Source organism: Lithobates pipiens, unplaced genomic scaffold (assembly GCF_037356315.1).
Source record: "Lithobates pipiens isolate NorthernLeopardFrog02 unplaced genomic scaffold, aLitPip1_a1.2 Scaffold_25, whole genome shotgun sequence".
Taxonomy (NCBI): domain Eukaryota; kingdom Metazoa; phylum Chordata; class Amphibia; order Anura; family Ranidae; genus Lithobates; species Lithobates pipiens.
In genome coordinates this window covers 165,289,520-165,314,110 of record NW_027507787.1, presented here as the reverse complement: position 1 = coordinate 165,314,110, position 24,591 = coordinate 165,289,520, and the positions used below count along the sequence as shown (strand labels likewise).

The following is a 24,591-nucleotide window of genomic DNA, read 5'->3' as shown; positions in this document are numbered from 1 at the left end:
TTTTATATATTTTTGGGGGATATTTATTATAGCAAAAAGTAAAAAATCTTGAGGTTTTTTTCAAAACTGACGCTCTTTTTTTGTTTATAGCGCAAAAAATAAAAACCCAAATACCATACATTTTGTTTGGGTGCAAGGTCGCATAACCGTGCAATTGTAATTGCAATTGGAAGTGCTCTCGTCAGGAAGGGGGTAAAATCTTCTGGGGCTGAAGCGGTTAAGCATCATTAACCGCTTCAGCCCCGGAAGATTTTACCCCCTTCCTGACCACTTTTTCTCCCAAAAAGCGATATTTATTTTTTTGCAGTATAAAAAAAAAAGAGTGACAATTTTGAAATTAAACGCAATATTTTTTACTTTTTGCTATAATAAATATCCCCCAAAATATATAAAAAAATGTTTTTCCTCAGTTTAGGCCAATATGTTTTTCTTCTACATATAGATGCAATAAGGGTATATTGATTCGTTTTCGCAAAAGTTATAGTGTCTACAAAATAGTGGATAGTTTTATGGCATTTTTATTGTAATTCTTTTTTTTATTAGTAATGATGGCGATCTGCAATTTTTATGATGACTGCGACATTATGGACACATCAGACACTATTTTGGGACCATTATCATTTATACAGCGATCAGTGCTACAAAAATGCACTGAATACTGTGTAAATGACAGTGGCAGGGAAGGGGTTAAATCCTAGGGGGCGATCAAGGGGTTAAGTGTGTCCTAGGGAGTGATTCTAACTGTGGGGGGGATGGGCTACAACTCACATGACAGCGATCACTGCTTCCGATGACAGGGTGCGGCGATCTCTGTCATGTCACTATGCAAAACGGGGAAATGCCTTGCTTACATAGACACTTCCCCGTTCTGCGCCTCCTTGACATGAACGCCAGGAGACCGGCAGACATCAGGTCCGCGGGTCCCGCGGGCACAGTCACGCTGTATGCGGTGGGCACTCGCATGCCCGCTATCCCCGCCAATTAAAGGGGACGTATAGGTACCCACTGCTGCCATTGTGCCGACGTATATCGGCGCGCAGCGATCCGCAAGTGGTTAAAACCGCTGCTCCTTTAAAAAACATTTGTTTTTAAAACATTTTTTACTATTGATACATGTCCCCCCCCCCCCCAGGGTAATACCCAGGACCCTGTACTTTTTAAATATGGCCAATAACTTGCATATAAGCCTTCAAAATGGGGACTTCTGATTTTTTTATGTTCGGGTTCCATAGACTTCAATGGGATTCGTAGCTCAGGGCTGAACTTTTTCTCTGTTTTTCTCTGTGGATTTCTGGTGCAAACAGAACAGAGGGGTGTTTGGCCCATCTCTAATCATCAGCCATAACCCCACTACACCACTTCAAAGCCGCAACACACATATACATACATATATATATATATATATATATATATATATATATATATATATATATATATATATATATATATATGTGTGTGTGTGTATTGCGGTTTTGAAGTGGCTAGGGAAGAATAGTGCTAGTTGGGCATTGAATCAGAGGCAAAGAATTGGCAGAGATTGGTACTCAATAATCATTTTCAGAAAATTTCTAATTTTAGATTTTTTAAATAGCCCAGGGCTCAGTGGTTAGCACTTCTGCCTTGCAGCACTGGGGCCTCCATTTAAGTCCCAGTCTGGACAATGTCTGCATGGAGTTTGCATGTTTTCTCTGTGCCTGCATGGGTTTCCTCCCACACTCCAAGCACAAGCTGGTAGGTTAATTGGCTCGTGTCTAGATTGGCCCTAGTATGTGTCTGTATGATAGGGACCTTAGATTGTAGGCTCAGAGACTGATGTATTTAAAGGATTGTCTAATTTGTTAGCACTTTAAAAAATGCCTGTAATACAGTATATAAAACAACAAATAGCAGATTCATGTTCCAGTAAATTCTGTAACAATAATTTTTTTCGGCTAGGAAGATCAATGCGTTATAATCGGCGCCCATCACTTACAACTCCTGACGATCATACCCTTTGTAATCAATTACCACGCAAAGATTAACCTGTAATTACATTTTAATTAATGTTAATGCCTCAAGTCATCTTCCTGGCTTCCTGCCAGACATGCCAGATTCTTTCATGTGATGTTATTCAGTATAGCCACAGATGTGTCAATAATCCTCTTAAAGGGGCACTCCAGTTAAACTAGACCAGGGGTCTCCATTCCTTTCAGTACAGGGGACACATTGTATTTTGGACAAATGTTTGTGGGCCGAAGAAACAAATACTTTTATAAATGATTGGATACAATTTAAAGGGGAGGGCCACCCTGAAAACAAAAAAATATTAAAAATTACAAAAAAATATAAAAAAAAAAATGAAAAAAATTATTTTTTTTTTACTTACCAGAAATGCCTGTTGCTAGGCACTTTCTCCTAATCTTCCTCTTCCTCCTCCGCGGAGATCTTCTGTCTTCTCTCCTCCGTGCGGCGTCTTCTGGGTAATGGGCCGCGCTGTGTTCTGGGAACTGTGTGTTCCAGAACACAGCGCGTCCCATTCAGAAAGCGCTGCAGGACTCGCGCATGCGCAGTAGGAAACGGGCAGTGAAGCCGTAAGACTCCACTGCCTGTTTCCCTTACACGGAATGGCGGCGCTGGGACCCGAGAGCCGAGGGACGGGTCGGCCTCGGGCGGCCGACATCGCGGGCGCCCTGGACAGGTGAGTGTGTTTATTAAGTCAGCAGCTGCAGTGTTTGCAGCTGCTGACTTTTTTTTTTTTTAAACGGACCTCCTCTTTAAATGAATGAATAAACACATTGTGAAAAATAACTTTATATCAGAGCCCCCACATCCCATCAGAAGCCGCTATTACTTCATAGTGCCCCTTACATACCAGAGTCTCCCCCCTATATCAGGGTCCCGATCAGAGTTTCTTTTTTACATCAAGGCCCCCCCACATACATTAGGGTCACCATCAGAGGGCTCCTATATACCAGGGTCCCCATCAGATTGCCCACATACATTAGGGTCCCCATCAGAGTCCTCCCTTACATCAGGGTCCCCCCATACATTAGTGTCCTCATCAGATTGTACCCATACATCAGGTTTCCCATTAGAGTGCTCCCTAACATCTAGGTCCCCATCAGGGTGCCCCCATAAATCAGGGTCCCCATCAGAGTTCTCCCTTACATCAGGGTCCCCATCAGATTGCCCCCATATATCAGGGTGCCCATCAGAGTCCTCACTTACATCAGGGTTCCCATCCAAATCCCCCTTTACATCAGTGTCCCCATTAGAATTCTCCCTAACAGCCCTAACATTCAAACTTTTTGGGCTCAGGTACATGAGATCACCTCTCAAATTACCGGCCGCCCCCTAGCATTTACCCCGGCCCAGCTTCTCCTACACCACTCCCCCACACCTGCCCACCTATACCGAAAGTCGCTGGCTATCTGTCTACTTAACGCTGCCAAACTCTGCTTACCCACCCATTGGGGCTCCCCTGATGTTCCTTCCATATCTGAGTGGTTCTCTAGAGTAGAAAAAATGGCTGAAATGGAGGAACTTATCCAGATTGCAAAAGACACCCCCCATAAATTTGCCCGAACTTGGGATAAATGGACACAGTTCAGATCTTCAGAAAGATATAGAGTCCTCACGGGGTTAACCCCCCCTAACCCTTCAAATTAAGAACAGAACCCTTGAGATTCTTATCTCTGGACACCCCACTTTTTAAGGACCCCACCCGCCCTCATAAAAATATTGAGGACGGTAACCAGTAGCTGAAAGCAAACGATACCCCACACAGTACCACCTCGACTCATGCGCTTGAGTTCACACGTCAGAGAGGGGGCAATCGCCACACCCTCTGGGTGGCCGCGGTGGAGACCGAAGAGACCCTCTCTTATCTATCTCCCTTCTCCCACCTTTCCTTCTTCTCCCTTCTCTCTCTCCTCTTTTCGGCTTCTCTTTTCCTCATCTCCGTCCCCCCCATTTTCCCAAACTCCCTTACCCTTCCCTGTCCATCCCCATCCTACCCCCCCCCCCTCCTCCCCTTCCCCCCCTGGTACCCCCCCTATTCAGCCTACTTTTCTCCCCTTTTGACCCTGACAGACTTGGTTCTTCTAGACCCGCGACACCTGACAGTTCCTACGGTACGCCACATACTCCAAGCTCGTTTCCCTGCTCTGCGTGCCAGGGAAACACCGCCTCAGGATGAGATGACTACTTACACGCTTACAGTAATCCGTGACATCACAAACATGAGCTAATGTTCCTCTAATGCCCCATGATGGGCCCCAGAGGAGTCCCCTCTTAGTCATCAATACGTTTCACTATGTTCAGAGGTTGTTATGATTCCAGGGATCCTCCCTATATGCTACAGATCCCGCTATGAAGATTGCTGTTCATGATTGTACTTTGAGTATGTTACTTCTATGTCAAAAGATCTGGAACTACCTTGTTCGTCTTTGTATACAATCTGTTCGCAACATGTACTGTTACTATCCATTTCTTTTTGAAAAAAATAAAAATCTTTATTGAGAATTCTCCCTAACATCTAGGTCCCCAATCAGATCAGAGTCTCACCATACATCAGGGTCCCCATCAGATTGCCCCCATACATCAGGGTGCCCATTAGAGTCCTCCCTTAAATCAGGGTCCCTATCAGAATCTCTCCATACATCAGGGTCCCCATCAGATTGCTTCCCATATATCAGGGTCCCCATTAGAATCCTCCCTTACATCAGGGTCCCCATCAGAGTCTCCTTATACATCAGGGTCCCTGTCAGATTGCCTCCATACATCAGAGTCCCCATTACAATCCTCTCTAACATCAGGGTCCCCATCAGATTGCCCCCATACATCATGGTTCCCATCAGAGATATTACATTAGAGTCTTCTTTGGCATCCCCAATACATCAGGGTCTCCTTCTGAGTCCCCCATATATTATGGTCCCCATCAGAGTCTCCCCATACATCAGGAACCTCCCTTTCACAGAAAGCAAGCCTGAAGCACCACAGCAGAATTGTACACATCCAAGCACAGCTTTATTCCAAAATCAAATAAAAGGATGGCGCACTAAGCCAATGTGTTTCAGGGGCCAAAGTATTTTTTATGTTTATAGCCCTTTTAAAGGGGGTGTTAATTAGGCCCTTAAAACATGTTGGCTCGGTTACCCTTCCATTGACTTTGGAATAACGCTGTATATGTATGTGCAGATTTCTGGTGTGGCCCTTTGGTCTTGATTTCCTTCACTTACAGGCTGGGGGGAGGGGGGTGTCTGTTGGTATGGAGAGGTGGCCTGCCCCCAATCCAGATACCTGGACAAAACTACCATTTTAATCTGTTGCATCAAAAGGTCAATCCTTACATCCTAGAGCCTCTACTCCATTTTTCTCTATGGACTATGGGCTCAGAGGAAGTGGGTTGAATGATGCTGGCTGCCTTTCAGAAGGATGAAAGACTGAGGACAATGAGTAAAAATGAGTACAAAATGAAGATATTTCAGAAAAAGATGTTTTTTACTTTATGTTTTTAAGGGGCTATTTTAAAAAAAGTTCTGCTTCAACTTTTCTTTTCACTTATTTTGCAAATCTACAAGGGCTGTACCAAAAGTAGAGCAAAAGTGAGCATAATGTGCCGATGCGATGTGTCCAGCGGTCAATGCGAGCGTCCATCGGTGGGAATCCCCGCCGGGCTCCCACGATCACCCGGGGAACACCGAGAACTGGGATCTGTGTGTATACACACCGTTTCTGGTTCTCTGAGGCGAAAAGAGACAGATCGTCTGTTCAAACAGAGTACGAACAGCGATCTGTCATCTCCCCTACACAGTCCCCTCCCCCCTTCAGTTAGAACACACACTAGGGAACACAATTAACCCCTTGATCGCTCCCTAGTGTTAACCTCTTCCGTCAGTGACATTTTTATAATAATCAATGCATTTTTATAGCAATAATTGCCGTATAAATGCTAATGGTCCCAAAAATGTGTCACAGAATGAAGATATTTCAGCAAAAGCTGTTGTTTATTTTATGTTATAAGGGGCTATTTAAAAAAAAAATTTGGACTGGAGTTCTGCTTTAACTTTTCTTTTCACTTTGCAAATCTACAACGGCTGTACCAAAAGTAGACCAAATTGAGCATTATTTTTCTATTAACTTATATACAGCAGGTTGCTCTAATTTTATGTTGGTAGAATAATGCCGGCCATACAAAGTTCGAATTTTGAAATTTTTAAAAATCATATCTAAGAATTTTCATACAAATTTCGCACCATTCGTGGACTGCAGCAACACCCTATTTTCGTGCAGAAATCAAATTTGAGGAATCAGACATGTTGGATATTTTTTGAAAAATCAACTTTTTGATTTTCTAATCAATGACGGGAGAATCGTGCGAGAAATGTAATAAGAAAAAGAAGTGCGCATGTGCAAGAAAATAAAATTTACGGAGAGAAAAGAAGATTCCCAGCCATGAAAATTCTTTTCTGTAGCAACATCAGGTGAAATTGAAGGCTTGGTCGGCCGAATTTAGAAAATCAATGATGGCATCATCGGATCACAAAAAAAAAAAACGAACTTTCTGATTTTGAAAAAAAAGAAATTTGACCATGTATGGCCTGGTTAACTCTTCCTCCATAGCAGGGGTCTCCAAACTTTCTAAAGAAAGGGCCAGTTTACTGTCCTTTGGGCATTAGCTGGGTTGGACAGTGGCCAGTGGGAGTAGAAAATGCCCAGGCGTCAGTGAGAGAAAACAATTGGATTTGGCGGGAGGAATAGTGCTTCATTGTTGGTATTAGTGGGAGGAATAATGCCTCAATGATGATTTCAGTGGGAGGAATGGTGCCTACCATTGGTGCCACTTGGAGCAAAAGTGTGCCAAAGGCTGTATAAAGGCAAGCAAGGGGCCACATTTGGCCCCCGGGCCACAGTTTGGAGGTCACTGTTCAACAGTAACTCTTGTTCTTGTTCTTCAGATTCATTAACCACTTAAGGACTGCCTCACGACGATATACGTCGGCAGAATGGCACGGCTGGGCACAATCGCGTACCTGTATTTGATTCTTTAAGTGCCCAGCCATGGGTCAGTAGCACGCCGCCGGCGTGGCTGCGGGACCAGCGGACTCGATCGCCGCTGGTGTCCCACGTTCGGGTCACAGAGCTGAAGAACGAGGAGAGGTCTGTGTAAACAAACCTCTCCCCGTGCCTCCCTGTGTGGCTGTCACCGATCATCTGTTCCCTTTTATAGAGAAGGAAGATCAGTGACTTCACAAGCCAGGCCACACCCACCCACAATAAAAAAAAGCACATCACGTCATACATAACCCCTACACTGCCCCCTAGTGGTTAACTCCTTCACTGCCAGTGTCATTTACACAGGAATCAGTGTATTTAAATAGCACTGATTGCTGTATAAATGACAATGGTCCCAAAAATGTCCGATGTGTCCGCCATAATGTCGCAGTCACAATAAAAATCGCTGATCGCCGCCATTACTATTAACAAAAAAAATATTAATAAAAATGCTATAAAACTATCCCCTATTTTGTAAACGCTATAACTTTTGTGCAAACCAATCAATAATTGCTAATTGCAATTTTTTTTTACCAAAAATATGTAGAAGAATATGTATCAGCCTAAACTGAGGAAAAAAAACGTTTTTTTATATATTTTTGGGGGATATTTATTATAGCAAAAAGTAAAAAATATTGAATTTTTTTCAAAATTGTCGCTCTATCTTTGTTTATAGCGCAAAAAATAAAAACCGCAGAGGGGATCAAATACCAGCAAAAGAAAGCTCTATTTGTGGAAAAAAAGGACGCCAATTTTGTGTGGAAGCCATGTCGCACGACCGCGCAATTGTCAGTTAAAGCAACGCAGTGCCGAATCGCAAAAGGGGGCCTGGTCCTTTGGCTGCATATTGGTCCAGGGCTTAAGTGGTTAAAGGTAAATAAGGTATTCTAAGCAGAAGCAACGTGCTATCATTGAGTTCTTGATGAAGGCTGCAAGCTGTCCGACATCCACAGAAGACTTCAGAATGTTTACAGAGGTTACATCATTGACTAGAGTCACCAATGACAAGACAAGACAATGCTGTCAATTCCATAAACATTCTGTAGCTTTCTGTGGATGTCAGACAGCCTGCACCCCCTCCTTCAGCCCTCGTAAAAGTGTTCTATATGCCAAGGAAAGTACCCATTTTATCCCATGCTCCTCCACCTTCTTATTTAGACCTCCATAGTAATGGAAGAGCTTGGAGTTCCATATTAAACTTTGGGTAAGACAAAGTTTTCTTAAATCCTGGTCTTCAGGATTATATAATTTAATACAGACAGAAAGGCACAGGCTAATACTCTTGCAGGGGGCATACATTCGAGGACCTCTTGCTCGAGGATATGCAGCAGATCATTATTGTATATTGACCAATATATTTTTGCTCCAACCTGGTATCTTTGGGTGGAATTTGAATTAAAAAAATAATAAAAAGGGAATAAAATGTGGTAAATGTAGTGTGACAGAGCGAGGCTCTGTCCTTATGAAATCGGAGGAAAAAGACACAGAGTTTGCATATCTCCAGCCCTGCGTCCAGGTCTTGAGGATAACGAGCAGGGTGTGTGCCCAGCTGCACACAGCCCATATAACGAAGGGCTGTTGGGAGTAGAGTGTAGAGGGATGGTGGAGTGGAGTAGCTTGCTGCTGTGCATGTCCAAAGAGCCCAAAGCTGTGTGCGTTGAAGGGTTGAAGCTGTGTGAGTCCAAAGCTGTGTGTTAAAGGGCTTGAAGCTGTGTGCGTCCAAGGAGCCTAAGACTGTGTGTATCCAAGCAGCTCGTTTGAGGGGCAAGTAACTATAGCGGCACTACTGCTGAAGAGTAGCCAGGTGGGCTAGCATTTTCATTTGGATTGTGTGTATTTAATTTAAGATTGGACCCCTGCGTGGGATTCCTGGATGGACTATTTTGTTTTTCCTTTTAATAAACGTGGGCTACCAGGCCCTTAACTTTAAATGCCTGCCTGATGTGGACTGAAAATGCCTCTAACCACTTGAGCTAAACACCCCAATGTTACAGTAGACATCAGATCTCAGTAGTAGATTTAAAGAGCTGTCAGCGCCTTTTTCCCATTGCCTCATTTAATGAGCCCAAACATTGAAATCATAAATCATATCGGTATGGATATTGTGACAGAAGTACAAACAATCTTTAACGCATATTTTACGACATGATCAGCAGAAGGAATGTGCAATGACCTTGTCAGCATGAATAAGTCCTATATGTTTTGGTAAATATGAATTAGACTCATGCATGTAATAAACATTTTGGAACATAGAGTGGTCAGCAGTTGTTCAGATTCCGGAGTTCCTGGATTTGGGGTTGGCCTGCTTTTGTCAATGATCAGCTCAATAATGGACTCCAGGTTTTTGGAACCTTGTATTCAGTTCTTTTTACATTATGTCAGATTTTAGGTGAATTCATTTAAAAGAATATATAAACGGAAAGGAAAAGAAAAAGAGAGAAGGAAGGAAAGAGAAGTAAAGAAAGGGCAAAGGAGAATAAAAATGAAGAGAGGAAAAGAGGAGAGTAGAAAGCAGAATGTTGAGGAGAAGCAAGGGGGAAGGAGAAGTGAGAAGAAACATGGGAAGAGGAAAGGATAGAGAGAAGAGAGAGTGGAGGGGAGAGAAAATAATAAAATGGAGAAGAGAAGGGAGGAAAGGACAAGGAAGAGGGAGAACAGGGTAAAGATAGAGAGGGGAGAGAAGAGGAAAATGAATAGCAGAGGAGAGGAGAGGCGAACAGAAGGGAAGAGAGAAGAGGAGGGAGGATGAGAAGACAGGAGAGGGAAGAGAGAAGAAGAGAGGGGGTGGGAAGGCAAGAGAGGGACAGAGAAAAGGAGAGAGGATGAAAAGGCAGGAGGGGGCAGAGAAGAGGAGAGGGTGTGAGAAGGTAGAGAAGAGGAGAAGAGAGGAGAGGGTCAGAGAAAAAGTTAGGGGTTGAGAAGAGAGGGGATGAGAAAAGTATGGTAAGGAAGAGAAGGCAGGTGAGGGAAGAGTGAGGAGGAGAGAGGATGAGAAAACATGAGAGGAAAAAGAGAAGAGGAAGGAGGATGAGAAGACGGGAGAGGGTCAGAGAAGAGGAGAGGGGGTGAGAAGACAGGAGAGGGTCAGAGAACATGAGAGGGGTTGAGAAGAGAGGGCTGGAGAGGGGCAGAGAAGAGAGGAGAGGTGATAAGAAGAGGAGAGGGGATAAGAAGAGAGGAGAGAGGATGAGAAGCCAGGACTGGGAAAAGAGCAGATGAGAGGGGATAAGGCAGGAGAGTGGAAGAGAGTAGAACAGAGGAGAGGAAAAAGGGGGAAAGTGAAGTTGAAAGCTATGGAGAGAAGAAAAAAAGTGAAGAATAGGACAGAATATAATAAAAAAAAAAAAGAAAAAAGTAGAGGAAAAAAAATACAAAAAAGGAAAAAAAAAAGAAATAAAATCAAACAATAATTAAAAGGAAAAAAGCAGATGATAAGAAGAAAGGGAAATAAGGAAGGAAAATGTTCTCTCTGATAGTATTATTATATGAATATCAGATCTGTCATTATTCTGCGACAGCCATTGTAGTATCTCCCAGCTGGACTCACCCAGACCTGTGGCAGCAAAGCTTTCATGGACATTTCTTCAGATTATCAGCACCCGGTCTGTCCCAGAGTGAAACTTATTGAATTTTACTGACAGCTCTCTTTATATGCAGGTAGTGTCACCTTGTCACTTACCTGTGGCTCCCCCCACCCTGCGTCTACCATATATAAATGACCGCTCCCAGACAGGGTTAACAAAAAAAATGTTCCCCTTTCTCCCAGGAGTTACTACATGACCTTTACTTGATTTATGGCCTCATTTTACCTGCAACCTTGATGTGTCCCTCATATTATTCCCGTAGTGTTTATTTACGTCTTCCCAATTGCCGAATATCACACAGCTATTTATTAGCAGTGATTACTGTAGATTGCTTTGCACAGTATAGAACACTGTATATCGATTCAATCACAGAGTCCATCACATGCTTTATACTGGCTGCCATGGCTGAAAAACAGCATCCTCACTTCAATACCGGGCACTTATGCCCCTTCCTGCCCAGGACAGTGATCAGCTTTCAGCACTGTCACACTTTTCATGAAATTGCACGGTCATGCAACACTGTGCTCAAAGTACATTTTAATAATTTTCTTCTCACAAATAGAGCTTTCTTTTGGTGGTATTTGATCACCTCTGTGGTTTTTATTTTTTGCTAAACAAACTAAAAAAAGACCAAAATTTTTGAAAAAATAAAAATTTTTTTTTTGTTTCTGTCATAAAATGTTGTTTTTCCCTTCACTGACAGGCACTGAGGCGACACTGATGAGTTAGCACTGATATGTAGAATTGATGGGCACTGAAATGCAGCACCAATGGGCACCAATAGGCGGCACTGATATGCAGAACTGATGGGCACTGATAGGTGGCACTGACAGACGGCACTGATGGGCACTGACAGGCAGCACTGATAGGCACTGACAGGCGGCTGTGATGGGCACTGATAGGCGGTACTGATTGGCACTGATGGGCAGCTATGATGATGAGGTACTGATAAGTACTGACAGGTGTTACTGCTGGGCAGTGATTGGCCCTGTGGTGGGCAGTGATTGGCACTGTGGGGTGCAGTGATTGGCACTGTGGTGAGCACTGGCAGAATTTATTGTTTTTACATTGCTGGGCACTGGTTGGTAGGTGATTTGTACATTTGAGGGGGCTGTGCTGATTATCAGCACAGACATCCCCCCCCCCCCGACAGTGAGAGCCGCCCTCTCCCTGTCAGCGCGAACCGAGGAATGGCGTTTACTGTTTAAGTGGAAATACACTTGAATTCAGCATATAGAGTTTGACAGGCAGCACAGCCTGTCAAACTTGCCCACTAAAGTCAACGGGGCTGCGCAGCAACCATGAGCCTAAAGCGGTCAGAAAATCTGAAGATAAACTTTGTCCAATGAACGGTCTGCCGATTTTCTGATCGTTAGGATGCTGCTTTTGACAGCCGATTACAAAATTTCAGCAGACAAAAACTGGATGTGCAGGCCTGAAAATTTTTGTCTGATGTGACCACAACGTGTTTGTACTTTGGACTTTTGTGTGACGGACTTGTGTACACACGATACGAAAATCTGACAACAGACCATTGTCCGCCACAAATTTACTAGCATGCCACCCAACATTTGTTGCCCGAAAGTTGGACAACAATTGTCCGATGGAGCGTACTAATGGTCGGATTTTAGGCAAATAGTCTGTCATCACACAATTCCCGGACGAAAATCTGATCATGTGTACGAGGCTTAAAGCTGACCATACACTAGACTAGTAGATGTGCACTCAAAATGTTTTCATTTTTTAAGAGTTTCCATTTGTATGCAATCAGGCAGACCCTTGCACTACATGGTTTTGGTAAATCTGAAGATAAAAATCTTCAGAAAATCTAACAGTCTGTATGGGGTCTAAGATTGTTCATTCAATTTTAAGAATGGTTGGTGGGGTCAAATCAATGTCCATTTTCAACTGCAGTGAGGAGAAAATTCAAAGGAGCAGGATAACACATTTTTCTTAGGCCCCATACACACTATTCGATTTTCTGCAGGATTTTGCGTTCAGATTTAGCAAAACCATATAATATGACGTCAAACCTTAAAAGGTAAGTAAACTCTGATGGGTTTACTTCCTCTTTGTTTCCCTACAAAGGTAAAGCATAATGGGCTACTATGCCTCGCATAGTAGCCCATTATGTGTCACTTACCTGACACGGGAGCCTGCAATGTCACCGCTGTCCCCTCTTCCACGAAGTGTACATCTTCCTTCCAGGTATCGGTGCTCTGCCACTGTGAGTGGCCGGAGGAGCGATGACGTCACTCCGGCGCATGCTCGCGGGAGCCGTCAGTAACGCCATGTTAGCCTTCACTAACGGCATGCTCAGTGCGCTTGCGCTGCTGTCTACGGCGCGCATGCACCTTAGACATCGGTGCCCGTTTTTTGTAAAATATCTCCTTAACCGTGTAGCTTAACCACTTCAGCTCCGGACCAATAAACACCTTAAGGACCAGAGGTCTTTTTGCAATTTCGCACTGCGCTGCTTTAACTGGTAATTGCGCGGTCATGCAATATTGCACCCAAACGAAATTTGCGTCCTTTTCTTCCCACAAATAGAGCTTTCTTTTGATGGTATTTGATTGCCTCTGCGATTTTTTTTTTTTGCGATATAAATGGAAAAAGAGCGAAAATTTTGAAAAAAAAAGATATTTTCTTCTTTTTGTTATAAGAAAAATCGAATAAACTAAATTTTAGTCATACATTGAGGGCAAAATTTATTCAGCCACATGTCTTTAGTAAAAAAAATGTCAATAAGCGTATATTTTTTGGTTTGCGCAAAAGTTATAGCGTCTACAAACTAGAGTACATTTTCTGGAATTTACACAGCTTTTAATTTATGACTGCCGATCTCATTTCTTGAGGTGCTAAAATGGCAGGGCAGTACAAATCCCCCCCAAATGACCCCATTTTGGAAAGTAGACACCCCAAGGAAATTGCTGATGGGTATGTTGAGCCCATTGAATATTTATTTTTTTTGTCCTAAGGGATTGAATAATGACAAAAAAAAAAAAAAATATTTTTTTTACAAAAAGTTGTCACTAAATGATATATTGCTCACACATGCCATGGTTATATGTGGAATTGCACCCCAAAATATATTCCGCTACTTCTCCCGAGTATGGCGATACCACGTGTGTGGGACTTTTTGGGAGTCTAGTCGCGCACGGCACCCCGAAAACCAATCACCACCTTCAGGATTTCTAAGGGTGCAAATTTTTGATTTAACTCCTCACTACCTATCACAGTTTCGAAGGCCATAAAATGCCAAAATAGCACAAAACCCCCCAAAATGACCCCATTTTGGAAAGTAGACACCCCAAGCTATTTACTGAGAGGCATGTTGAGTCCATGGAATATTTTATATTTTGCCACAAGTTGCAGGAATATTACAAACTTTTTTTTTTTTGCACCAAGTTGTCACTAAATGATATATTGCTCACACATGCTATGGGCATATGTGAAATGACACCCCAAAATACATTCTGCTGCTTCTCCCGAGTACGGGGATACCACATGTGTGGGACTTTTTGGGAGTCTAGTCGCGCACGGCACCCCGAAAACCAATCACCACCTTCAGGATTTCTAAGGGTGCAAATTTTTGATTTAACTCCTCACTACCTATCACAGTTTCGAAGGCCATAAAATGCCAAAATAGCACAAAACCCCCCCAAATGACCCCATTTTGGAAAGTAGACACCCCAAGCTATTTACTGAGAGGCATGTTGAGTCCATGGAATATTTTATATTTTGCCAAAAGTTGCGGGAATATTACAAACTTTTTTTTTTTTTGCACAAAGTTGTCACTAAATGATATATTGCTCACACATGCTATGGGCAGAAGTCAAATTACACCCCAAAATAAATTCTGCTGCTTCTCCCGAGTACGGGGATACCACATGTGGGGGACTTTTTGGGAGCCTAGCCACGTACGGGACCCCGAAAACCAAGCACTGCCTTCCGGATTTGAATATAAAATGCTATAAAAAACAAACTAACCAGAGTCACCCGTAACACTTATACGGTGATCAGTGGTGAAAGGGTTAACTAGGGGCAATCAGGGGGTTCAAATTTTTATTAGGTAGTATATGGGGGTCCCTGGCGCTATATAAAAACCTGACGGGGAACCTAAATAACTAACTGGCTAACCAGCGTCACCAGTGACACTTATACTGTGATCGCTGGTGAAAGGGGGTGAAAGGGTTAACTAGCAGCAATCAGGGGGTTAAAACCATTATTGGGTAGTATATCGGGGTACCTAGCGCTATAAAAACCTGGCGGTGAACCTAAAAAAATAACTAGCTACCTAGCGACACTAGCGACACTGATGCAGCGTTCAGAAAAATTATCGCTTAGTGACACTGGCAAAAGGGGGTGAAAGGGTTAACTAGCGGAAATCAGGGGGTTAAAACCATTATTGGGTAGTATATCGGGGTACCTAGCGCTATAAAAACCTGGCGGTGAACCTAAAAAAATAACTAGCTACCTAGCGACTGTAGCGACACTAATGCAGCGATCAGAAAAACGATCGCTTAGTGACACTGGCAAAAGGGGGTGAAAGGGTTAACTAGCGGCAATCAGGGGGTTAAAACCATTATTGGGTAGTATATCGGGGTACCTAGCGATATAAAAACCTGGCGGTGAACCTAAAAAAATAACTAGCTACCTAGCGACACATGCAGCGATCAGAAAAATGATCGCTTAGTGACACTGGCAAAAGGGGGTGAAAGGGTTAACTAGCGGCAATCAGGGGGTTAAAAACATTATTGGGTAGTATATCGGGGTACCTAGCGCTATAAAAACCTGGCGGTGAACCTAAAAAAATAACTAGCTACCTAGCGACTGTAGCGACACTAATGCAGCGATCAGAAAAACGATCGCTTAGTGACACTGGCAAAAGGGGGTGAAAGGGTTAACTAGCCGCAATCAGGGGGTTAAAAACATTATTGGGTAGTATATCGGGGTACCTAGCGATATAAAAACCTGGCGGTGAACCTAAAAAAATAACTAGCTACCTAGCGACACATGCAGCGATCAGAAAAATGATCGCTTAGTGACACTGGCAAAAGGGGGTGAAAGGGTTAACTAGCGGCAATCAGGGGGTTAAAAACATTATTGGGTAGTATATCGGGGTACCTAGCGCTATAAAAACCTGGCGGTGAACCTAAAAAAATAACTAGCTACCTAGCGACTGTAGCGACACTAATGCAGCGATCAGAAAAACGATCGCTTAGTGACACTGGCAAAAGGGGGTGAAAGGGTTAACTAGCCGCAATCAGGGGGTTAAAAACATTATTGGGTAGTATATCGGGGTACCTAGCGATATAAAAACCTGGCGGTGAACCTAAAAAAATAACTAGCTACCTAGCGACACTAGCGACACATGCAGCGATCAGAAAAATGATCGCTTAGTGACACTGGCAAAAGGGGGTGAAAGGGTTAACTCTAGGGGCAATCAGGGGGTTAAATCTTTATTGGGGGGTGATAGGGGGCTACCCTGGACCTAACACTAACTGTCCTGACAGTTTTTACTGTCACAAATGACACTGAATGCATTGATCAGTAAAGAAATGATCAATGCAATCAGTGACACTGTGACTGGGGGGGAGGGGGGGCGGGGGGGATCGGGGGGCGATCGGGGGGGGGTTTGTGTGCCTGTGTGTACCTACATGTCAGTGTAGTGTTGGTGCACACTTACTTTTACTCTTCTCCTCGTAGTCCGGTCAAAAAGACCGCCCCGAGGAGAATGACATCACTTCCTCCTTCCTGTGTAAACAATACACAGGGGAGGAAGCTTCTCATTGGCCAGGAGCGATCCAGAGGGGGTGGCCGAAAACCAACGGCCATCCCCTCATCACGGAGCGCTCCTGGACCGAATCGGACCGCCGTAAACAGCGGGAGGGGGTCCGATCGGACCCCCCACCCGCTGGAAGGCAATCACGTAGATGTACGTGATTGTGCCTGCCTGTGCCATTGTGCTGACGTACAATGGCAATACGGCGGTCCTCAAGTGGTTAAGGAGATATTTCTTGCACCTACAGGTAAGCCTTAATCTAGGCTTACCTGTGGGTTAAAGTGGTCCCAGAGGGTTTACAACCACTTTAAGCCCCTGTACACACGGTCGGACATTCTCCCAACCAAATCCGTTGGATTTTGTCTGACGGATTTTGTCAGAAACTGTTGCATACACACGGTCGGACCAAGTTGTCGGAAAATCCGATCATTCAGAACGTGATGACGTTATTTCGCTACAACGGGACTACGTTCACGCTAGTAGCCAATAGCTTTGGTGTAGGAATTTGATCTGAGCATGCGTGGCACTTTGTCTGATCGGAATTCTCTACACATGATCGGAGTATGTCCTATCAGACCAGTTTGTCGGAAAATATTTCCAACAAGTTGGAAAATTGGGTCCGACTGATATTCCGACGGAATCAGTCCGATGCATACCAGTCGGAGAATCCGTCGGAATGTGTCCTATCGGACCGTGTTGTCGGATAATCCGACTGTGTGTACAAGGGCTAAGAGTTTCGATTTCTATGCAATCAGGCAGGCCCTTGCACTACATAGTTTTGCACTACAAAAAACAGAGTATTATTATTATACAGGATTTATTTAGTGCCAATAGCTAACAGCGATTTACAACACGAGGACAGACAGTACAATTATAATACAATTCAATACAGGAGGAATCAGAGGGCCCTGCTTGTTAGAATTTACAATCTAGGAGGAAGTGTCAAGTGATATAAAAGGTAATAACTGTGGGGATGAGCTGATAGAGAAAATAAAAGTACAGTTGTTAGGTGAGAGCAGGACAGGCTTCTCTGAAGAGAAGGGTTTTCAGGGAGGCAAAAGCAAACAGTAGGAGATATTCGGACAGATTGGAGTAAGGATTTCCATAGGATTGGAGAGGCTCAAGAGAAGTCCTGGAGGTGAGCATGTTAGGACGTAACAAGGGAACTAGAGAGCAGGAGATCTTGGCAGAAACGAAGAGAATGATTAAGTTTGTATTTTTAGACCAGGTCAATGATGTAGCTGGGGCTGAGTTGTGGGCGGCTTTGTAAGTTATTGTTAGTATTTTGAATGTAATTTGTTGGGTGAGCAGAAGCCAATGGAGGGATTGACAGAGAGGAGTAGCAGACACAGAGAGAGTGGTAAGGTGGACGAATCTGGCAGCAGCATTCATAATGGACTAGAGGAGGAATAGCCAATCTAAGAGTACGCCAATGAGAATACCTCCCAACTTTTTGAGATGGGAATGAGGGACACCTATCAGCAAAAGTATACAGGCATAGGACACACCTCTTGCCACTCCCCCTTAAAGGAGAATTGTACAAAGAACAAGATGTGCTTTTTATATATAGCTATAGAGACCAGACCAAAATGAGGGACAAGTGAGGGACAGAGGGACATTGCTCCAAATCAGGGACAATCCCTCCAAATCAGGGACAGTTGGGAGCTATGCAATGAGGGGGGAGTTGCAGTAGTCAAGGCGGGAGATGAACCAGGAGTGAAATAGGGTCTTTGTGGTCTCATTGGCTAGGAAGGGGTGTATTCTGGAGATGTTGCAGAGGTTGAGGCGGCAACAGTATGTGGTTTTCGTACGGAAGAGTCCAAACATTCTAAATTAAAATATTAAAAGGAAATTACATATTGTAGTCATTTCAAATGATGTTCGTCAAGTCATTGAATGCACTGAGAATTTTCATACTAATATTTGTGTACAAAGGTTTGTTTGGAAATCTACTCTACGCTTAAAGAGGTTAAAACCTAAAAAAAAAAAAAAAGACAAAGGCATAATGAGCTAGTATGTATCACATACCAGCACATTATGAAATATATCAGTAATTATCACTAATTTCAAGCGAATAGGAAGTCTCTCAGTTAATGTAGCATAAGGGTCTACATACTGTCGTGTAATTCATGTTCCTATATGTATATATATGACATTTTCTGTTTCATCATGTATCTCACTGTATGAATTTTTAATCATGATGTATATTACATTTTCCGTTTTTTACACCCACCACTGTCGACTGCATGTCCCATTTAAAATTCCGCCTTGTTCTCCTTTTTTTCTCAATCTCTCATACTGGTCACTGAAAGTTCAACATGACACCTTATGGCAAATATCTCTCTGAAGATCTGAAAAAAAGAATTGTTGCTCTACATAAAGATGGCCTAGGCTATAAGAAGATTGCCAAGACCCGGAAACTGAGCTGCAGTAGGGTGGCCAAGACCGTACAGCGGTTTAACAGGACAGGTTCCACTCAGAACAGGCCTCGCCATGGTTGATCAAAGAAGTTGAGTGCATGTGCTCAGCGTCATATCCAGAGGTTGTCTTTGGGAAATAGACATTTGAGTGCTGCCAGCATTGCTGCAGAGGTTTAAGGGGTGGGGGATCAGCTTAGAGGTCAGACCATACGCCCCAAACTGCATCAAATTGGTCTGCATGGCTGTTGTCCCAGAAGGAAGCCTCTTCTAAAGATGATGCACAAGAAAGCCTGCAGTTTCCTGAAGACAAGCAGACTAAGGACATGGATTACTGAAACCATGTCCTATGTTCTGATGAGCATGTGTGGCGGAAACCAGGTGAGGAGTACAAAGACAAGTGTGTCTACAGTCAAGCATGGTGGTGGGAGTGTCATGGTCTGGGGCTGCATGAGTGCTGCAGGTCATTGAGGGAACCATGAATGCCAACATGTACTGTGACATACTGAAGCTGAGCATAATCCCCTCCCTTCAGAGACTGGGCCTCAGGGCTGTATTCCAACATGATGCCTTGCTAAAAAAGCTGAGGGTAAAGGTGATGGACTGGCCAAGCATGTCTCCAGACCTAAACCTAAACCCTTTTGAGTGCAAGGTCTCTACTCTGGGGAACTCCATGCCCAGGAGGGTTAAAGTGACACTAAAGGTTCATGTTTTTTTTTGTTTTTAAATAACAAGCATGTCATACTCACCTCCACTCTGCAGCTCGCTTTGCACGGTGTGGCCCCGAACATCCTCTTCTGGGGTCCCTCGGCGGCTCTTGCGGCTCCTCCCCACAGCACTTAACCCCCTGGGAGAAGAGCTCTCCCTGGGGGGTTATCTTGCGGGCGTGCTCCCGAGTCCAGCATTTGGATGCATTAGGCTCAGTTCACACAGGGGCGACTTGTCCAGGCGACTTCGCCACCTGACAAGTCGCGCTCCGTTCTGTACTACGGAACCGTTCTAATAGGAGCGACTCAAGTCGCTTCGACTTAGAAAAAAGGTTCCTGTACTACTTTTGCGGCGACTTCGGGCGACTTGCATTGACTTCTATACAGAAGTCGTTTTGCAAGTCGCCGCTGAGGTCGTGGCAGGTCGCGGCGCTGCAAGTCGTGCCGCCTACTGTGTGAACCGAGCCTAAAGGTGAAAAAACACAAACCTTTACAACCCCTTTAAGGCAGTGCTGGAAAATAATGGTGGCCACACCAAATATTGACACTTTGGGCCCAATTTGGACATTTTCACTTAGGGGTGTACTCACTTTTGTTGCTAGCGGTTTAAACATTAAAGGCTGTGTGCTGAGTTATTTTGAGGGGACAGCAAATTTACACTGTTATACAAGCTGTACACTCACTAATTTACATTGTAGCAAAGTGTCATTTCTTCAGTGTTGTCACATGAAAAGGTATAATAAAATATTTACAAAAATGTGAGGGATGTACTGTATATCCCATAGTTTATAGACTGTATATCTTTAACGCAAACCAATCAATATACACTTATTGGGATTTTATTTTACCAAAGACATGTATACATTTTGGCCTAAATTCTTCAAGAAATTCGATTTCTTTTTTTACATTTATATGTTTGTCTTTTTCAAAATTTCCAGTCTATATTTTTGTTTATATAGTAAAAAATAAAAAACTCGGTGGTGATCAAATACCACCAAAAGAAAGCTTTATCTGTGGGAAAAAATTATGATATACATTTAATTTTGGTACAGCATCGCAACGACCACGAAATTACCAGTTAAAGTGTGGCTAGGGAATGCTCTGCTACATTGCATATTGCTAATATTAGAGATGACAACAGAGATTTATACCCCATACACACGATCAGAAATTCTGCCAGCAAAAGTCGGATGAGAGCTTTTGGTCAGAAATTCCGATCGTGTGTATGCTCCATCGGACTTTTGCTGGCAGAATTCCAGCCAGCAAAAGATTGAGAGCAGGTTCTCGATTTTTCGGTCGGAAAAAGTTCCTATCTGAAAATGCGGTCGATTGTATGCAATTCGGACATGTAAAAAAATCATGCATGCTTGGAAACAATTCAACGCATGCTCGGAAGCATTGAACTTCATTTTCTGGGCTCGTCGTAGTGTTGTATGTCACCGCATTCTTGACAGTCGAAAGTTCAGAGAACTTTTGTGTGACTGCGTGTATGCAAGCCAAGCTTGAGCAGAATTCCGTCAGAAAAACCATCCAAGTTTTTTCTGACGGAATTTCTGATCATGTGTATGGGGAATTACAGTCTGACCCCCTGCGGATTAATATCCAATTTGCAAAATACTATGAAAACCTATATAGATTTAACACCTGATAGATTGAAGGCATTTTTAGACCAGATAGAGTTCCCAGACTCTGCATGCACTAGATTGGGTGCCCCATAATCATTAAAGAGGTACAAACAGCAGTTGTCTCACTTCAAATTCCTCCACAGCCCATACTATACTCCTCAAAGGCTCTCAAGAACATACCCAGCTCCAACTGATCGATGCCCAAAGGCAGGCCATACGTCGGTCGAATTTTCGAAATAATTTTCTTTTGAAAATCTTATCTAAGAATTTTCGTTCATATTTTCGCACGCGGCAAGCAAAATTGAGTAATCGGACATGTTTTCTAATCAATAATGGGAGAATCGTGCTAGAAATGTAATTGAAAAAGAAGTGCGCATGTGCAAGAAAAGAAAATTCTCGGAAAGAAAAGAAGATTCCCAGCCACGAAAATTCTTTTCTGTAGCAACATGATGTGAAATTGAAGGCTTGGTTGGCCAAATTTCAAAAATCAATGGTGGCATCATCGGATCACGAAACGCACAAATTTTCTGATTTTCAAAAGAAAATCATTTTGAAATTCGACCCGTGTATGACCAGCATTAGTCTGCTAATGAACTGGGTACAATTTTGCACGTAGTATGGTCCTGTTCCCTCATTCAGCCTCATTCAAATCGTATTTCATAATTCGTGTCTAAAATTCAATTCGGATTCGTACGAAATACGAATTTTCGACAGATTCTTAAACTTTTTGTTAAAATAACGAAAGTTCGTTATGATGAATTTATCATTATGAGGGGCTCCCACCATCCCTGTGCTGTGCTGACTTCCTGGGGTTTTTGACTTTTAGGTTCGTTAACTTTTCGTAACAATTACGAATTTTCGTTATGAATTTGGATCCGAAATTCATAAACGAAATTTCATATTTCGTACAGAATTGGTATGCATAAAAATTTGTATTTTGGATTCGTACGAATGTATGAATTTCCGGAAATTCATACGAATTTTCAATTAGTTCAAAACTAATTTCACATGTCTACTCTGTAGGAGGATTAAATAATGGGGTCGATCCTAGGGTTGACATCTGTACGGGATTCACCCAGACAGTTTGGGTTTTGAATCATCTGTGCAGGTTTCAGGCAGACTGAAACCCGGACATGAATTTAGACTAGGCTGTGGCTCCCCAAGTAACTAAGATAGTCACACACAAATCTGTTGCCATCAGAGAGCTGCAGTGGCCGTCTGGTGGCAGCTTTGGCATCTGGAGGGCAGGGAGATGATGTCAGGAAGAGTAATTTGGCCACACCCACCATTCACTGCGGCACGCTATCTATGCGCACCGCCTTAATACTCTCCTTGGGGCACCCAAAAGTGTCCCAGGCCGCTAAAGTGTTTGGGTTTGGCTTGAAGAAAATGTGGCAACCCTAGTCAAGCCTCGTATCCTTCTTTTAGGTATCTATGATAATGTTACACCTAACACACACAAAAGATTGTTTATATTTTATACCGTGTTTTACGCTAGAAAAGCTATCTTAATTTCACAATGAAGAGCTATGATTGATTCCACCCTATCACTCTACAAACGTACGTATATGAGTCATAAATGTTCCAAAAAATGAGAAAAAAAATAGGGTGCTTGAGTTAAGAGGTGAGACCTGGAAAACCTGGTAACACATATGAATAAGACAACGGATGTGGGAGGAGATGGAACCATACAGGTTCATCCCCCTTTAGTAAAATATCACTGGCTCCTCCCCCTTCACCTTCCTGCCCTCCCCTCCTCTCTGTCATCGAAAGCAGTGATTGCTGTCATGTCAGTTGTAGCCCATCCCCCCACAGTTAGAATCACTCCCTAGGACACAATTAACCCCTTCACCGCCCCCTAGTGGTTAACCCCTTCACTGCCAGTGTCATTTATACAATCAATGAATATTTATAGCGCTTGTATAAATGACAATGGTCCCAAAAATAAAAATAAAACTATCCCTATTTTGTAGACGCCATAAATTTTGCGCAAACCAATCAATATACTCTTATTGCGATTTTTTTTTACTAAATATATGTAGAAGAATAAATATCGGCCTAAACTGAGGTAAAAAATTAATTTTTTATATAATTTTTGGGGGATATTTATTATAGCAAAAAGAAAAAAATAATGCGTTTTTTTCAAAATTGTCGCTCTTTTTTTGCTTATAGCGCAAAAAATAAAAACTGCAGAGATGATCAAATACCACCAATAGCAAGCTCTATTTGTGGGGAAAAAAGGACATCAATTTTGTTTGGGTACAAGGTCGCAGGACCGCACAATTGTCGGTTAAAGCGACGTAGTGCCGAATTGCAAAAAGTGCTCTGGTCAGGAAGGGGGTAAAATCCTCCTGGGCTGAAGTGGTTAATGTACGCTGTAATGTTTAATATTACAGTATAGTTTTCCTTTTTTTTTTCTTTTTGTACTGCATGTATATGCAAACTATCTCTCATTTTGGAGATAAATAAAAATGTTTCTGTTAACAAAAAAAAAAAAGTAGCGCAGTGCTAAATAGCAAAAAAATCTAATACACAAAAATGTAAAAAAAAACAAAAAAATAAAAAAACTAACAAATACAAACAACATTTTGAATAAACAAAACTATCCTAAAAAATTGCGCCAATAGCAAATTCAGCAATTTTGCTTAAATCATTTATTATTAAGGCAATTAAAAAGAGTACATGTCTATATGTGAAAGGGACCATGAATACCATATGTCCAACTCCAGCCTTGAGTAACATGAGGGTGAAGTGCCTCCCGTTGGCCGGACCTTGGATGTGCCCCTGTCTCAGCCTCCATTGCCCTGGGCCCTCTCTCCCTCTTGGCCATTGGTGACTGGGACCAGTTTCCAGGTGAGCTATAGAGCTGGATATATCAGCTGATAGAGGGAAGTTAGAAATAGACTGAGATAAGCCAGGAGAGGCGATAAGAGAGCCCAGTGTGACGTACAGTGCCAAGCCCAATTCAGCAAGGCCAACCACACATGACCAGTTTGATGTCTCCAGTTCAGGTAAAAAAAAAAAAAAATATATATATATATATAATATATATATATATATGTATATGTGTGTATATATATATATATATATATATATATATATTATATATTGTATCGATATCCATTGGATTGCTCACGCCATCAAATGCTGCTTCAAACTGCTAGAAAGCTGCCCTGCGAAGCACAACATTCCACTGAATCGGTATTGAACACCAAAACAAACTTTTTTATATATATTGTAGCCTGCCAATCATTAGATGTGGTAGCTGCATTCGTTTTCTTTTTTAGACTTTTTTTCCCTCTCTATTTCTGGTGATCTGGCCAGTGACACACCTCTTGTACTAGAGCGCCCCCCCACTCTGGATGAAGGAGCACAGGGGGAACCTCTGGACAGCAGCATTGTCAGTCTGGGGGGGGGGGGGAAGAAGAGTATTAGATG

At 42.8% G+C, this 24,591-nt stretch overlaps 1 protein-coding gene across 2 annotated transcripts in view; it reads right to left on the bottom strand.

The window, feature by feature from the left end:
* The window catches only part of CLCN1 (chloride voltage-gated channel 1), a 238,176-nt gene that overhangs the window by 176,611 nt on the left and 36,974 nt on the right, over positions 1–24,591 (bottom strand). Inside the window, exon 1 of one of the 2 annotated variants that reach the window (XM_077455099.1) lies at positions 10,583–10,670. The exons of the other annotated variant lie outside the window; for it this stretch is intronic. Within the exon in view, the coding sequence (XP_077311225.1) occupies positions 10,583–10,615 (33 nt within the window). The 5' untranslated portion in view covers positions 10,616–10,670. Of the gene's footprint in view, positions 1–10,582; positions 10,671–24,591 lie in introns of those variants that run through there. 2 annotated transcript variants of the gene reach the window in all.